The sequence below is a fragment of the Phocoena sinus genome, chromosome 12 (genome assembly GCF_008692025.1).
Source record: "Phocoena sinus isolate mPhoSin1 chromosome 12, mPhoSin1.pri, whole genome shotgun sequence".
Taxonomy (NCBI): domain Eukaryota; kingdom Metazoa; phylum Chordata; class Mammalia; order Artiodactyla; family Phocoenidae; genus Phocoena; species Phocoena sinus.
Window position 1 is genome coordinate 15,049,448 of NC_045774.1, and position 16,865 is coordinate 15,066,312.

The 16,865-nt window shown below is 40.5% G+C and overlaps 1 protein-coding gene across 6 annotated transcripts in view; it reads right to left on the reverse strand.

The window, feature by feature from the left end:
* Window positions 1-16,865, reverse strand: part of MTHFD1L (methylenetetrahydrofolate dehydrogenase (NADP+ dependent) 1 like) — a 211,983-nt gene that overhangs the window by 165,276 nt on the left and 29,842 nt on the right. For all 6 annotated transcript variants that reach the window (XR_004352578.1, XM_032651641.1, XM_032651638.1 and 3 more), the window contains 3 exons: window positions 11,436-11,524; window positions 9,783-9,880; window positions 6,869-7,042 (listed from right to left, as the gene is read on the reverse strand). Coding sequence is in view for 5 of the 6 variants with exons in the window: in XM_032651641.1 (XP_032507532.1) it covers window positions 6,869-7,042; window positions 9,783-9,880; window positions 11,436-11,524 (361 nt within the window). In the remaining variant the exon portion in view is untranslated. The remainder of the gene's footprint in view (window positions 1-6,868; window positions 7,043-9,782; window positions 9,881-11,435; window positions 11,525-16,865) is intronic.

Consider the following 16,865-nt stretch of genomic DNA (forward strand, 5'->3'; position numbering starts at 1 on the left):
AAGGGAACCCTCTTGCACTGTTGGTGGGAATATAAATTGATACAGCCACTATGGAGAACAGTATGGAGGTTCCTTAAAAAATTACAAATAGAACTACCATACAACCCAGCAATCCCACTACTGGGCATATACCCTGAGAAAACCATAATTCAAAAAGAGTCATGTACCACAATGTTCACTGCAGCACTATTTACAATAGCCAGGACATGGAAGCAACCTAAGTGCACATCGACAGATGAATGGATAAAGAAGATGTGGCACATATGTACAATGGAATATTACTCAGCCATAAAAAGAAACGAAATTGAGTTATTTGTAGTGAGATGGATGGACCTAGAGTCTGTCATACAGAGTGAAGTAAGTCAGAAAGAGAAAAACAAATACCGTATGGTAACACGTATATATGGAATCTAAAAAAAAAAAAAAAAAAAAAAAATGGTTCTGAAGAACCTAGGGGCAGGAAAGGAATAAAGACGTAGATGTAGAGAATGGACTTGAGGACACAGGAAGGGGGAAGGGTAAACTGGGAGGAAGTGAGAGAGTGGCATGGACATATATACACTACCAAATGTAAAATAGCTAGCTAGTGGGAAGCAGCCGCATAGCACAGGGAGATCAGCCTGGTGCTTTGTGACCACCTAGAGGGGAGGGATAGGGAGGGTGGGAAGGAGATACAAGAGGGAGGAGATATGGGGATATATGTATATGTATAGGTGATTCACTTTGTTATAAAGCAGAAACTAACACACCATTGTAAAGCAATTATACTCCAATAAAGATGTTAAAAAAAACAATTAGTAAAGCTTGTCCTAAGTCATTAAAAAAATAATAGTCTGTTCACTAAAAAAACTAAAAAAAAAAAAAAAAAAAAAAAAAGGATAACCATGGTCCATTTGTTGTTTCCCATTACACTTGACTGAGGCAAATAGTTCAAAGTCCCTGGCCTCTTGTAAATACCTTTGTTCTGCTCTGCAACTAATGTAACTAGAAGAAAAACTCACCGATATTTAGATAGTTGCACAGGGCAGAAAATCACAATCTTAGAAGAATCAAAAGAAGTTATTTTTACACTGACCAAAATGGTTTGTAACATTAAAAAGTAAACAAAAATAAAATCAGGTATTTGGCACTCTAGAGAAAAATATAGTGATGTGAATATTTTCCTCTAATATGAAATTCAGTCTGTTCACACTTTGAATTTGGGCTTCTTTTTTAACTGCTGGGTCCAAGCGATTCAGAAAAATTCTAAAAACTTCTGCATGGAAATCAGTAAAGGGTGGATGGAGACCCATTCGGCATATACACTTTCAATGCCCTGCAGCTGCACTCCGGGTCAAGTTCTCAAACAAATTCCTTTTCATTAGTGTAACTAGGAAAATATGTAAAACTCAGGAGACCCTAAGATTCTTTTGGCATACTTCCCTGAACAATTCCCAATACTTTTCATTTTGTCAGGCAGAGCAAATAAAGTGATGTGTAGGTGTAAATACCATGTGAAGTGTAGCTGATGAAATACAGATGATTCTGACGGAATAAGAAATTCTGAAGTCTGAAGAATAGCATTTTAAAATGAATTAATCTGTTTTGCATTTGGGTTATTAATAGTAGAAGGTTTTTTTAATCCCATGGTTTTATATTTTAATCCCACTGTTGATATATTCAAATCACATTTATACATGAATTCAAACGTGCAATAATATTTTATTATTTAGGTTTACTGAAAAATTACTTGGGCATTTGAATTCTTCTAAAGCATGAGAGAAGACTTATGTTATAGTATTCAGGGATAAAAGCAGGACACAAAATGGTATTTATGGCATGATCTCAATGTGTAAAAAGGATAAATGCAGAGATACAATCCTGGAAGGAAATATAAAAATTTTGAATACTTCTGTGTAATGAGAGATTTCGTTTTCTCCTTCTTTTTACTTTTCTTTATGCTAAATTTTTATTCAATGGGTCAATATTATTTTCAGATTAAAAAAAAACTTTCAGAAAAAAGGAAAAAATCATTTAATGGACTGGTAATTTATATTTCTTTTTTTCCCTAACATCTTTATTGGAGTATAATTGCTTTATAATGTTGTGTTGGTTTCTGCTTTATAACAAAGTGAATCAGCTATACATATACATATATCCCCATATCCCCTCCCTCTTGGTCTCCCTCCCACCCTCCCTATCCCACCCCTCTAGGTGGTCACAAAGCACAGAGCTGATCTCCCTGTGCTATGCAGCTGCTTCCCACTAGCTATCTATTTTTGTTTTATTATTTAAAAAAAATTTTATTGGAGCATAGTTGATTTACAATGTTGTGTTAGTTTCTGCTGTACAGCAAAGTGAATCAGTTATACATATACATATATCCACTCTTTTTAAGATTCTTTTCCCATAAAGGTCATTACAGAGTATTGAGAAGAGCTCCCTGGCTATACAGTAGGTCCTTAACACTTATCTATTTTTTATATAGTAGTGTCTATGTGTCAATCCCAATCTCCCAATTTATCCCTCCCACCCGCTTTCCCTCCTGGTAACCACAAGTTTGTTTTCTACATCTGTGACTCTATTTCTGTTTTGCGAATAAGTTCATCTGTATCATTTTTTTTTAGATGTCACATATAAGTGATATCATATGATTTTTGTCTTTCTCCATCTGACTTACTTCACTCAGTATGACAATCTCTAGGTCCATCCATGTTGCCACAAATGGCATTATTTCGTTCTTTTTTATGGCTGAGTAATATTCCATTGTATATACGTACCACAGCCTGTTTCTTTTTTTGAGTTATGCTTTTTTTTTTGAGTTGTTTTTTTTTTAACATCTTTATTGGAGTATAATTGCTTTACAATGGTGTGTTAGTTTCTGCTTTATAACCAAGTGAATCAGCTATACATATACATATATCCGCATATCTCCTCTTGATCCCACCCCTCTAGGTGGTCACAAAGCACCGAGCTGATCTTCCTGTGCTATGTCGCTGCTTCCCACTAGCTATCTATTTTACAGTTGGTAGTGTATATATGTCCATGCCACTCTCTCACTTCCTCCCAGCTTACCCTTCCCCCCACCATGTCCTCTAGTCCATTCTCTATGTCTGCGTCTTTACTCCTGTCCTGCCCCTAGGTTCTTCAGAACTTTTTTTTTTAGATTCCACATATATGTGTTAGCATACGGTATTTGTTTTTCTCTTTCTGACTTACTTCACTCTGTATGACAGTCTCTAGGTCCATCCACCTCATTACAAATAACTCAATTTCGTTTCTTTTTATGGCTGAGTAATATTCCATTGTATACACGTGCCACATCTTCTTTATCCATTCATCTGTCGATGGACACTTAGGTTGCTTCCATGTCATGGCTATCGTAAATAGTGCTGCAATATACATTGTGGTACACGACTCTTTTTGAATTATGTGGACGGGTAATTCATATTTCTTAAGAAGTTGCAACCATGCATATAAGGGCTTGATAATGTCACTTTTCCATAACTGACCTGACAAAAATTAAAGGTGATTTTATTTCAAATGAAGTTTTCATTTTAGATAATAAATGATTATCTTGTTGTTTTAAAGTGATTTCAAACATCCAGCTATCAAAAGATTAGGTAACAAAGGCAGTTTACACACTTAAAAAATATCTCTTGTTGTGTTGGTGAGGGGAGTTCATTCCTCTCTTATAGAATACACTGTTATATGTCTTTTCTAAAAACCTCCAAGCTCTGAGACAGATGCATATATACATCTCAAAATCCTACCCTCACAGCTTCTTTTTCTTTCTCTTTTTTAAAAAAAATTTATCTTATTTATTTATTTTTGGCTGCATTGGGTCTTCGTTGCTGTGCGCAGGCTTTCTCTAGTTGCAGCGAGTGGGGGCTACTCTTCGTTGCAGTGCACGGGCTTCTCATTGCAGTGGCTTCTCTTGTTGTGGAGCATGGGGCCTAGGCGCACGGGCTTCAGTAGCTGTGGCACGCAGGCTCAGTAGTTGTGGCTCGCAGGCTCAGAGCACAGGCTCAGTAGTTGTGGCGCACGGGTTTAGCTGCTCTGCAGCATGTGGGATCTTCCCAGCCCAGGGCTCGAACCCGTGTCCCTTGTGTTTGCACGCAGATTCTTAACCGCTGCGCCACCAGGGAAGCCCCAGCTTCTTTTTCAATGCAGGTGAAAGCAACACAATTTGATTTTTGTTCCTTCATAGGTCTTCGTTATGTAAGGGAATTTATACCACAATTTCAGAAGAAGAACTGTTGACGTCCTTGGGTTAAATCTGTACTTGAGAATTCAGGTTTAATTTTGGCTTCTACGTATGACATAGCAGCCTGGCTTCTTCCGATCAGTTACGCACATAAAGGCCAGCAGAGACAGAGTGGAATGATGTTCTACTGGGTATGGACGAACACGTAGTGGCAATCTAGGTGGCCAGGCTGGCGGTCACTCTCTGGCATGTGGCTGGAGGCCAGGTTATGACTTCAGGTTTGGAATCTGATAACAATACCATCACAGGTTTTGTTTTACAAGTATCAATTCTGTGTTCCCAGTGAAGGGCAGGGCCATGTCTAGATTTGTGCTTTTATCTCCAATACTGACAAGCCCAAAGAGTAAATCACAGCCCTTCCATGTGAAAAATGGCTGCATGATTCTTCCTTCGTAAACTGAGACCACATCCTCCTGAGTTTTCCTAATTCTTCCTACCTTAAACAGGGTGAGAAAACCAGCAAACCCACTTACCAAGAGCACCTAAATGCTGGAAGAAGGGAAGCAAATCTGTGGATAAGATGCTAAATTTGCTTCTGAAGTTCTTAATGTCTCAGAGTTAATTTATTCACTGTAAACAAACTTGCATGAAGCACACTTCCAGAAAAGCAACACTGACTGACTAGATGTTTGCTCCAAACTCTGGGACCCAGGAGTACCCACCCCCTGCCGTCAGCCAGCTCCTTTCACAGATCTACCCCTAGAGGGTGCCTCAGGTGAGGCCAAATCTGCCCTCAAAGAGGTTTCCTACAGCTCAGTTATGGGGACATCAGGGCTGGGGTCCTAGGCTGGAGAGCATCCCATTAGGATTGGGAATCCAGCGGTGGTGAACCTGGAAGTCTGAGAGAGGTTTAAGCCACAGGCAACTGAGGTGCTGCAGCAAGGTATGAATTCCTTAAAAACACAGCCACCGAATGACTCTAGCTGTCCATCCCTCTTAGAAAACAGTAACAGAAGGAGATGGGGAAAGAGGAGCTGGGGGGTGGGATGGGGGGGTGAGGTGGGGGGGCAGAGGGAGGCTAAAGGAAAAAGGGGAAGAGATATGAAGAAATTATTATACCATTAAAGAGGTGATATTATGGATGCTATCTTGCTTTATCTGTAGTTTTATCTTTATTTGTAGGTATGAAAAATTGAATTCATCTCTAGGGATTTTTCCTAAGCAGATTATTGGATAAATGCACAAATATGCATGCCCATGGTTGTTAATTTCAGCACTGCTTATAATGGCCAAAGATGGGGAACAATTTGAGAGCCCATCAATAGAGAATTGGTTAAATAAATTGTGGGATATCTCTATGATATCTTCAAACCTTTTTTCTGCCTTAATACACTTGAAGAAGAATTAGAAACATGCTTTACTATCAGTGGCTGAGCCACAGCTATGTTTCTTGGTGCTGGGAAGATGTGTAGAATGGAACCCACCCTCATCCCAGGCATTTTTACCACCCCCCCCCCCCAAGCCCTATCCCCCAGCACATTGAAGAATCTGGGATGTGAGCAGTAGCATGTCAGGTAGTCATGCAAAATGATAACATAGCTCTATCCTGACTCACATGGAGCTAGGTGTACAACATATTGTGAAATAATCAAGTTGCTTACAGAATATAGCATGTGTACAATGATCTCATTTATGACAGACTGCCTCTGTGCCAAGATGGTCTCAAATGTGAACAGCCGTTTACACTTCCTTGTTTTTACTTTCTGTATTTTTCAAATAGTTTTACAAGTATGCATGACTTTTATAACCAGAAAAAGAAACAAAGCACTTACATGAATAATCAGATATGTAAAAACCAAGCTAACTATAAGTCAAGTCCAGTTACAAAAGTGTCTCTGCCTGTTAACAAATAGGGTTTTGTGCCCCAAGCCTTGGCCTATATATCATCAGTAAGTCAATGCAATGACATTTCAAGCCAACAGAGGAAGTTCTACAGTCTCCTAATGCTCCCTTGCATACCCCTAATGCTCACATTAAATAAATATTTGAAATCCCTTGTTTTCTATTGTTTTTCAGCGGATGAATGTATTTCTTTTTTTAAAAAGAGGCAAAATAAAGCAAATGGCTCCTTTTCACAAAAACTGTGCATTTGCCTTTTGTAAAACGAGCAACACAAATGTAAATGGCCCAATATTAATTCTGAAATGCAAGAAAGAGAGATGAGTTTTTGTAATGCAAAGTCATAAATATTAAGGATACTAATCGAAAAGTCTAAGTCTCACACAATGATCCGTTCATTTTCCAATGTTATTTCTAAGTAGGAAAACAACCCATTCGGCTCAAAATATTTTATTTTCAATTCTTATTTTCATTTTTATCATGAAAAGCGAAATGAAAAATCCAAGGCAGAACCAGGGTGATCAAAACACAATATGGGAAACAAAAAGCAAAGTCCTGGATTAGGAACTCGTTACACTGTATATTCTGTGGAGGGGACTCATTTGTTTTACACCGAAAATAAAAACTTACCTCATGTCAAATGAAGGACTGCCAAGGGAAATGGACAAAATAATGTCAGGCTGGAGAAGAGGATGGATTTGAGGGGTGTGGTGACAGATACAAACAGGGAAGAGAGTTTTATAAACGTCTTCTCAGTAAAAGAGATTTTAAAAGTAGTCTTACCCAGCAACTAAGACGTATTTTCCATCTGCTTGATCCTTTAGCCTTTCTAGCAGGGACAAACGGACTTTGGCTTTGCTTTTGCCATAGATTTCAATTTCATCTGCAAGCAACCCTATCTCCTTGGCAAGGATATCCACAGCTTTTGGAGTCTGTGCTCTTGAAATCTCGATATCACTGGGTGGGGAAACATAAGAGGTAAGAGAGTCTGATCAGCTTAGGTGGTCGCTGCTTGAGTAGAAAACAGCCGTACACCATGCCAACAATTAGATCCAATGGCTTTGTGGTCCTTTTTCCCCAAGTAGGATTAAGTACAACTGCTAACAATTAAAGTGCGTAAGAAAACGGTACATTGCTTTAGATAGAGAAGCAACTCTTAAAAACTAGATTCTAGAATTCTTCCCAGGTGCCAGGATACACCTCCTCCATAGGAAAGGAGATGGATTATTACCATGTGTCCAAAGGCCACCCCTAAAGATAACTCCATGATACAGCACAGTGTTTTTTATGGGTCATCGTTGAATTCCTTAACCAGGAATAGAGGGGTTATTGCATAATGCTTTATTACTGGGCTAGCCACATGTGTCTCTTGGCAATTCAAAAATGTGAAAATACTCTTTTGTTTTATCTGTGTCCATATTTTCCCTCTCAAGTCAAAAATCATATTTCAAAATATTTCATTAATTACATAACTGTCGGTAAATGGAGCTAGTGCCTGAGGCTCAACTTCAGACACAGGAAATTTTAGGAACTCCAGAGTGTCACTGGGCAAACAACTCAACTATTCTATTTCACTGGTTAAGATGTGCAAGCTGCAGCTCATCTTAACAGGAGTGCTATGAAAATCAAAAGACTTCTCAGAGAGAGTCTTTTGGGGCTCCTGAGCTCAGCCGCTTCTTTCATCGGGGGTCTGGCCCATCCATCTGTCTGTGACTTGGTCTTGAGGGCTGATGTCTGACAATGCAGCAGTTTCCTGATTCACCCTGGGGCCCCTATCTGGCGGCGCAGCGGTCTCTCCACCGGTAGGCAGCCCCCTGCTCTATATTTTCCTGTTGCTACCACAGACAATCTCTCAGTCCTCATACTACCCTCTGTTCTCCTCCATGACCCCATGGAGCCTGACTCTGGTGCAAGAGGTAACAGTAAACCTACTTCCAATGCCCACTAGAGCGGGAGAGGGGGAAGGGTGCCTCTGCCCAGATGTGGGCGGAGCTCTGTACCTGCAGCTAGGTAACCCCTTTCCCAGGTCCACCTACATTGTCCTTTCTGATTCTCCCCCCACCAACTGCACCCCAGCCTTCACTGTCCGTGCTCCCACTTCATTTCGCCTTCCTGACTACACCTTTTTTTCTGTTTCTCTCCTCCCACAATCTCCTAAATTGAAGAGCCTACTCTTGCAAAACCTCCACGGTTTTCTCTTCACTAGCTGAGGAGTGATGGTGACATCGTTTTGATTTTCTGAGTGATTTATAGACTACTCAGCCTGCCTTTCTTTCCCCAGTGGCTGTAGGAGTCAAATTTGGTTAAGCAGTTTAGGGGCTTTTCCCCCCAAGTGGAATTTATTTGGATTTGTACACAATTTGGCTGAGTCCCTCGCAAGTTTTTTTCAGCTCTCTGTAAGTAGAATTTACTCATTGACTTTTAAATGTGAAGGTTCTATAACAACATAAGTAACCTCAAAAACTATTTTATGAAACAGACTGCACAACTACAGGGATGATATTACAAAGAACATTCCTGGGAATTTATGTATTAATGAACACAGAGGATGACTAAGACGTTTAGTCTATTTGAGGTGTAAAAACATAGCTTGGAGGGCTTCACCAGCCTGGTGGGTATAATCGAACCTTAGTGTTGGGCTGTGGCCCAAGGAAACAGAGGTCAGTTCTGAAAAGCAACTGGTTATCAAGTGAAAAATGAGTCAGTTCCGGGTGGTGTTATCTCCTACATCCTGTGTATTCCACGCTGGCAGACAGCATCACCTGGTTAAGCGCTGGACTTATGGGCGTCCTGTAGGAAGGGGACTGGGCCAATTCACAGGAGGAGGGGTGGCCATGCGGGATTCACTACGAGGCTGGAAAATGCATTTGCCTGGCTCAGACAGCTTATCTAGCGAATTGTTCCAAAATCACATGCTGAGACTGTCCTGCAGTTTGTATTTCCAAATTTATACAGAGGGAATATGTAGCTTACACTTCATTAAATACCACGCTGAAGAAAATATCCATCTGGACCCTCCCAGAGTGTCCTGTCAGAGAGCAGATACCACCACGTTCTGAAGAAGGCAGAACTCCGGTCCCACGTCTAATGGCGTTTGCTTTGGTTGGTCATTTACCCGCAGCGTGGAAACCTACAAGGCCCTGAAGACCAAGCTGACGTGTGTGTTGGGCATTTCTAACACTGAAAAGCATATTCCAAATATGACATTACCGTATTCTGTCAAATCTAAGATACCATTATTTTAAGAAAAAACACTGCCACTGAATACAGGGTACATCATTGACAATAAGGTGCATCCTGACTTCAGAAACTAAAAAAATCTACATCTTAGAACTGACAGAATATGGCCAACATGTTCATTATCATTTAACTTTGGAGGAATTAAATGACAGGAAAAAATGGTGCAGCAGGACTTCCCTGGCGGTCCAGTGGTTAAGACTTTGCGCTCCCAATGCCGGGGGCATGGTTCGACCCCTGGTCAGGGAAATAAGGTCCCGCACGCCGCACAGCATGGCCCAAAAAAAAAAAAAAAAAGGAAAAGAAAAAAGGAGAAAAAGTAGTGCAGCAATTTGATTAGAGAAAATTATCCACCATCAAAGCCATAACACCACAAGTTGTGCCCCCATCCAATGGGTAACTTTGGATGTCTAAGGCACTTTGGTGAGCCGATGTCAGTATAAACAAATCAGCTGAATACCTTGGTACGGGGGACAGAGGCTGAAGTTTCAAGCAGTGAAGTCTCCACCTCCTGTACTGCTGCTCACAGAGCCATCTCCTTCTGCTACTAACCATGTTCTTCAATAGGGATAGGAAGGAAAGCATGTTAGAAAAGTAAAAGCTGACAGGTTACACACCTAAACTATGAAAATATCGAATATCGTTCAGGGATACTGTCATGAAAAGGAGTGTAAGCTGCACAGTAATCCAAGTGAACACCAGGACTAATTTTATTCACATGTAGTTAAATGTGCAGATCTTTCTTAAAAAAGAAAATGTGAGATACAGGTACTATTAAAGTTTGTATTCACTAAAGGCATCAAGTACATGGATTACAATTATAGCATCACCTCAGAGAAGAAAAATGAGGGAAATATGAGAATGCATGACAGGCTAGCTGGGATGCCCAGCTTCACCAAAAATCTGCACCATTGCAAGCATAATCCTTCTACAGTTGATATAATAGAACAAGCAAACCGAATTATCAGTGATACATATATATATACACATATATATATACATACATACACACACACACACACACACACACACACACACACACACACACATAGAAATAATATTTGCCTTTAGTTGCAATGTAACACAGAGGCCTCACAGAAATGCACTACGTCCCATTCTGAAGTAAAATTTTAATTGTGTATTGCATGTATTAAGAAAGAAATGAACTAAAACCTGCTTCTGTTTAATTAGAGGCTCCGGTTTCTCTACTGCTACTTAACGCCTCTGCTGGCCGGCACCCGCACTGCAGGCTTCAGCACCAGCCGAGCGCACAGGAGTGGGGAGCCGGAGACCTTGGGCTTTAGGTCACACAGATAGCGGTGGTTCGAAAAGATGTCCACAAACTCTTTAACACTCCCGTCTTCAAGAGGTGAGCCCAATTCCCTTTCCCTGGGTTGTGAACTACATTGGTGGCTCAGTTCTAGCAAAGAAGAAAAGAGGAAGTGGTGGCATGTGACTTTGGAGACTGGGTCATAAAACCTACTGCAGTTTCCTCCTTGCTCTCTCCTTTGATCCCTCATTCTGGGGGAAGTCAGCTGCCACATCGTGAGCAGCCCCATGGAAAAATCCAGGTGATGAGGAACAAAGGCATCCTGCCCATAGCCAAAGAGGATTTAAATACCGCATGCCAACAGCCATGTGAGGGCGCCATCTTGACTCCTCTGGCCCCAGTCAAGCCCTTCAGACGACTAGGGCTCCGCTATCTTGATTTCAACCACATGAGCGACTCCAAGCCAGAACCATCCAGCTACGTGGCTCCAAATATGTGACCCACAGAAACTGAGATAATAAATGTTTGTTGTTTTAAATGGCTAAATCTGGGGGGTAATTTATTACACATCAATAGATAACTAATAGAGGACCCTGATGTGGGTCCCTGCCCCATACTTGTCATGTGACCAAAGGCAAGTAACTTAAATTTTCCAAGTCTCCATCTTCTCATCTATCAAATGGGAATAACACTGTCTTACAGGATTGTTGTGAGAATTAAATGACATCATGTCTGTAAAGTGTTTGACACTGCGTCTGCTAAACAGGCAACACTTCCAAATGTTGGCAACTATTCACTGAAGCTCCAAACTCAAAAATTCTCAAATAGCTGTGTCAGACAAACCTGAATCCGCAGAGCGGCAGCAAGGAGACTCACGTCTTCTGCGATGGGACCAGTACCATGGATACCGGGAGAACTGCATCCAAGCTTCCCTGGAAAAAAAAAAAAAAAGACTTTCAGCACATCGTTCTTGTGAAATGCCAGGACGTTGAATGATGTCCTCGTTTTCAACCAAGCAAGTCAGGATGTCGTGGCACAGCTACAGATAGGTTACCACGTAGGTCCTGGCACAGCCTTGGGACTCTCAACTGGGCCACATATTTGGAGTCTGACTGCTTTAAAGTCTTGCCTCTACCTCTTACTAGCAATTGTGACTCTGGGCCTGTTAATTAATGTTGTTCAACCTTGTAGAGTTTTGTGAGAATTCAATGTGATATGGTAATGTAAAGTGCTTGTCATATCGTATGCATGTTTAAACAGTAAATTAAAAAAATCAAAGCACTTTCATGTATGAATACTAACATCTTACGGAAAAACCCGAACAAGCTTTTTGGCCAACCCTATGTAAAAAGGAGGACTAAAACACCTATGGGACAAGCTAGTTAAAGTGTTCTGTGAACGATCAGGCTTTCTTGGATAATTTTTTTTAAATCCCTGTCATAAAAGTGACAGAGCCAATTTTCCATCTAAACTGAGAAATATATTTTAGGGCATTAATTTTGAGGATTACCTGGATTTCAAAACACAGAGGCATTTTATAAGAATTCTACTGTGGCTGGCCCTTAGGAAGTTTATGAAAAGTAAACATACATGTAAAATGCTTTAGTCTACATCCTCTCTTAGAGAAGAGAAACATTTTTAATAGTAACTTTTTTGAAGCAAGAAACTATTTCCTTCTTTTTCCACCACTCTACTCTTTATTTATTTATTTAATTTTTTTACCATCTTTATTGGAGTATAATTGATTTACAATGGTGTGTTACTTTCTGCTGTATAACACAGTGAATCAGCTATACATATACATATATCCCCCTATCCCCTCCCTCTTGCGTCTCCCTCTGACCCTCCCTATCCCACCACTCTAGGTGGTCACAAAGCACTGAGCTGATCTCCCTGTGCTATGCGGCTGCTTCCTACTAGCTATCTATTTTACATTTGGTAGTGTATATATTGGACCACGCCACTTTTTAAAAAAAATATATTTATTTATTTGTTTGTTTTTGGCTGCGTTGAGTCTTCATTGCTGCGCGTGGGCTTTCTCTAGTTGTGGCGAGCGGGGGCTACCCTTCCTTGTGGTACGAGGGCTTCTCATTATGGTGGCTTCTCTTGTTGCGGAGCACGGGCTCTAGGCACGAGGGCTTCAGTAGTTGTGGCACATGGGCTCAGTAGTTGTGGCTCACAAGCTCTAGAGCGCAGGCTCAGTAGTTGTGGCAGACGGGCTTAGGTGCTCCACGGCATGTGGCATCTCCCTGGACCAGGTGTCGAACCCGTGTCCCCTGCATTGGCAGGTGGATTCTTAACCACTGTGCCACTAGGGAAGTCCATGACCACTCTACTTTTAAATTATCCATTTTCCTGGAAGTTCTTTGCAAGAAAGAGCATGAAACAAAAGTAAGTGTTTTGTAATGTTCTATTGTCAAATGTATTAAGGGTGTTGGAAAATCATATCCCTCAGGTGTTGTTTAAAGATTAGCAACACTTCAGTTTTATAAATCATATTTAGGCAAAAGCCAAGAGTCTAGAGAATGAGAGAGATTTGTTTTCTTTTGTTTGAACCACTAGAGATCTGACCTAAAGCTCTTATCCAGCCACTAAGGAAAATAAATATGCTTCCCTCTTTCTTACCTCTATCTTTAAATGATGGAGAAATAAGAAAAAGCTACATTCTAGGATGTGATCTCAACTTATAAATGCATGTTACAGGAATAAATCACAAATACCCATGTGAATGAAGACTATTTCACCTACAGAATTACAGTGAATAATTTCTCCCATACTCTTAGCCACTGTCTTGCATAAAATAGAATATGGCTAAAACAAATGAAGACTTTAAAACACAACACAAAAGACACATACACTCATATTTCAAACTTTAGGAGGATCTTGTAGGGACCAATATTTCTCTTTTTGAAGAAGAGTTATCTGAATTCCAGCAATGCTTTTAGTATGTTATTTTCTTTTCCTTCTACTATATTCCATCCAATAAAATTGAGTGTAATTTTTTCATAGGAAAAAATCTAAGATGGTTATCTCAAGTTGACTGGGTCAGAAGTTACTTTCTTCTTTTCTATTGTCTACTTCAAAAATTTTCTATCATAACCACTGTATCATTTTTGTAGTAGGAATCAATGCAATCTTAAAATGGATTGTAAGTTCTGAATCTGGAGAAATTGAAGCAATTAAGATGGTAACTCAGTGAATCAGGAATACATTCTTAATAAATTTCTTGGCTAAGGAGAATTGAAAAAGGAAATCATTACGTCACCCCCTTGCCTATGTAGAGGCAGGGCCCCACCCGGAGGGGTGTCCACACTCAGTCTGTGAGTCCAGCAGGGCTCCCATCCCAAACCAACCACTCCCCATTAACTCACAGTTCCTTCCTCCAGGGACAAGTCAGTGAATCACTTTAAAAGATGGCCTTTCACTTATAATTTTTCTTATAATAACTGAACTTGCCACAATCGGAAAATTTAAGGCTAAAGTGTTATAAGACTTTCCCTGGAAATCAGAACAATCCTTTTCTGAAAGGAGCTGTTTTGAGGCCACCCTGGGGATTTTAGCAACTTTGATTAGCATGAGTCCTGGGATGCAGCCCAGGGCTCCCTGCTGACTTATGTGTGCTTAAAGTGATGCTGTGAACTACTGTGACCCATAAAGTTGCTGTTTTGATACTGTTCTCTGGGCCCAAGTATTAAGACCAGTTTCTCCTTCGTCCCATTTGGTGCGTCAGAAAGTAAGTTTGAATATTAAGAGTGCACAGTGGTTTTGCTTAGGATGATTTCTGACCTTCCGCAAGCACAGCATTACAAAATCACAGCCCACTTCCTTCATTTGAAATAATTGTTTTAAAAATAAAATTATTCTTATAGCTAGAAAACTGAACACGGCTATGTCCCTGTTTTCAATCTAAACATTAGACTCACGCCATAGAAGAGTGAACAGATCCAACAAGTTAGGTGTAATTGTTTTCCGAGCACTGCTTCTGGGATATCAGCCATCAAGCAAATCTCTCTGGGGATTAGGTATTCAATAAAATGGCTCTATAGAATTACCTCATCATAAATCACCATATTCTATCTATTTTTACAAGCGGGGGTGGGAAGGGGAAGCCTGCACCATTAAGATGACCATGAAAATTTCATTATAAAGCCCTGCCTTCACACAATCATAAGTGTATTAAAAATTCTTTTTCTCTGAAGTTTAAATAAAAGCAACTTTCCTTTTAATAATGTTTGAAAAAGGTCTTCATTTGTTTAAGGTGGAAAGTTATATATAAAAGAGAGGGAAAATGCCTTTCTCCAATTTACTCATAGATTAAATTTTCATGCTAATTAAGGTTGCTAAAATTAAGTCTTGGACTTCCCTGGTGGTGCAGTGGTTGAAAATCCACCTGCCAATGCAGGGGGCATGGGTTCGAGCCCCAGTCCGGGACGATCCCACATGCCGTGGAGCCACTAAGCCCATGTGCCACAACTACTGAGCCCACATGCTGCAACTACTGAAGCCCGTGCGCCTAGAGCCTGTGCTCCACAACAAGAGAAGCCACCACAATGAGAAGCCTGTGCACCTCAACGAAGAGTAGCCCCTGCTCACCGCAACTAGGGAAAGCCCACGCTCAGCAGCGAAAACAAAACAAAACAAAAGAACTTTTGACAACTGAGAAATGTAATGCTATCATAAACAGTACCGACTGGAAAACGTTCATCCATTTAATCAGAGTAGCATTTTTCATCTTTGCCTTTGTGCCGTCAGCCCTGTTTTTAAGTGGGATACAAGTTCAAGGAAATGTCTCTATATCTGCAACTAACTTAAAAGTGCAATCAGGGCTTCCCTGGTGGCGCAGTGGTTGGGAGTCCACCTGCCGATGCAGGGGACACGGGTTCGTGCCCCGGTCCGGGAAAATCCCACATGCCGCGGAGCGGCTGGGCCCGTGAGCCATGGCCGCTGAGCCCGCGCGTCCGAAGCCTGTGCTCCGCAACGGGAGAGGCCACAACAGTGAGAGGCCCGCGTACCGCAAAAAAAAAAAAGTGCAATCAATTAGAGTACAATTCTGAGTCCATGTTTATTCACTCAGTATTTACTGATCCCTTCCTACACGTCGGCACCGTTCTGGGCACTGGGCATTCAAAAATCAATAAAACCACTACTACTGGACCAGATAAATTGAAAATAAACTAACTGCAATCAGTCTACATACAGAATTGTTCAAACATAATGCTTGGTCTTATTTTTTTCCCTCAAGAGAATTGTTACAACTAAATCTAATGTTTTTAAAATGCCTTTAAAAAATAAAAGTCCTAAAAAGAAACTTATTAGAAATGGGGCACCGTTTCACCAATAAAACATATGGCTCATGGGGATTCCCAAAGAACACTGAAGCAGACTCTCCTATCTCCAGCCAGGACTGTACCAAAATTGTCCTAAACATATAAACTCTAATAAAAAAACAGCAAGTAAACATTGTAGCAAGGAAACATTCATTAAAAAGCATAATAGAGTCATAACTGACTATCCTAGTCCAACTAGGATTCTGAGCAAATCTATAGTGCATTTCCATTATTAATGGGTTAGGCATTGTTTTTTTCAGGGAAAAATAAAAGAAGTTATACCCAGAAATTACATATATTTCAAAGAAGTAATTTAGTACATGCCTTCTATTTGCTAAAAAGAGCCATTAATCCTACATTCGTATTATATTGTACCTCAAACTGCTTTATTCATGTGTGTGCTCATGTGTGAACTGAGTACATGAGCATTTGGGGAAATTCTTGAGCATCTTCCTTTCAAAGCACCCCAAACAACCCCCTAGCCCTTCAGCTCCAAGGGGTTTTTAATCTGATTGGTCGATTCTGGGAGGAGCTACATTTCCCAGAGAGGAAGGTGCATTATTTCTCTTTTTGAAGAAACAGTTAAATGAATTTCAGTAGAGCTTTTAGCATATTACTTTCTTTTCTTTCCATTGTATTTCAATAAAATTAAGTTTAGTGCTTTCTTAATGGAAAAATGGAAAATGGTTATCTCAAGGTGACTGGATCAGAAGTTACATTTATTTTCTCCTTGATACTATTCTCTACTTCACTCTGTGTTCCGGGGCTGCCTAAGTTTCAAGGTCTAGAACTCCAGTGTGGTACCGGTAGAGACCTCTGCTCCTTTTGGTCCAAGTTCTGACCAGCTTTGCGGGAAAAAACGCCATCCTCCTGGACAGTTCAGTACAGCCTCCCCTACCACATGTTGAAATTTGGAGGCCACGGGTAACAAAGAGGGTTCTCTGTC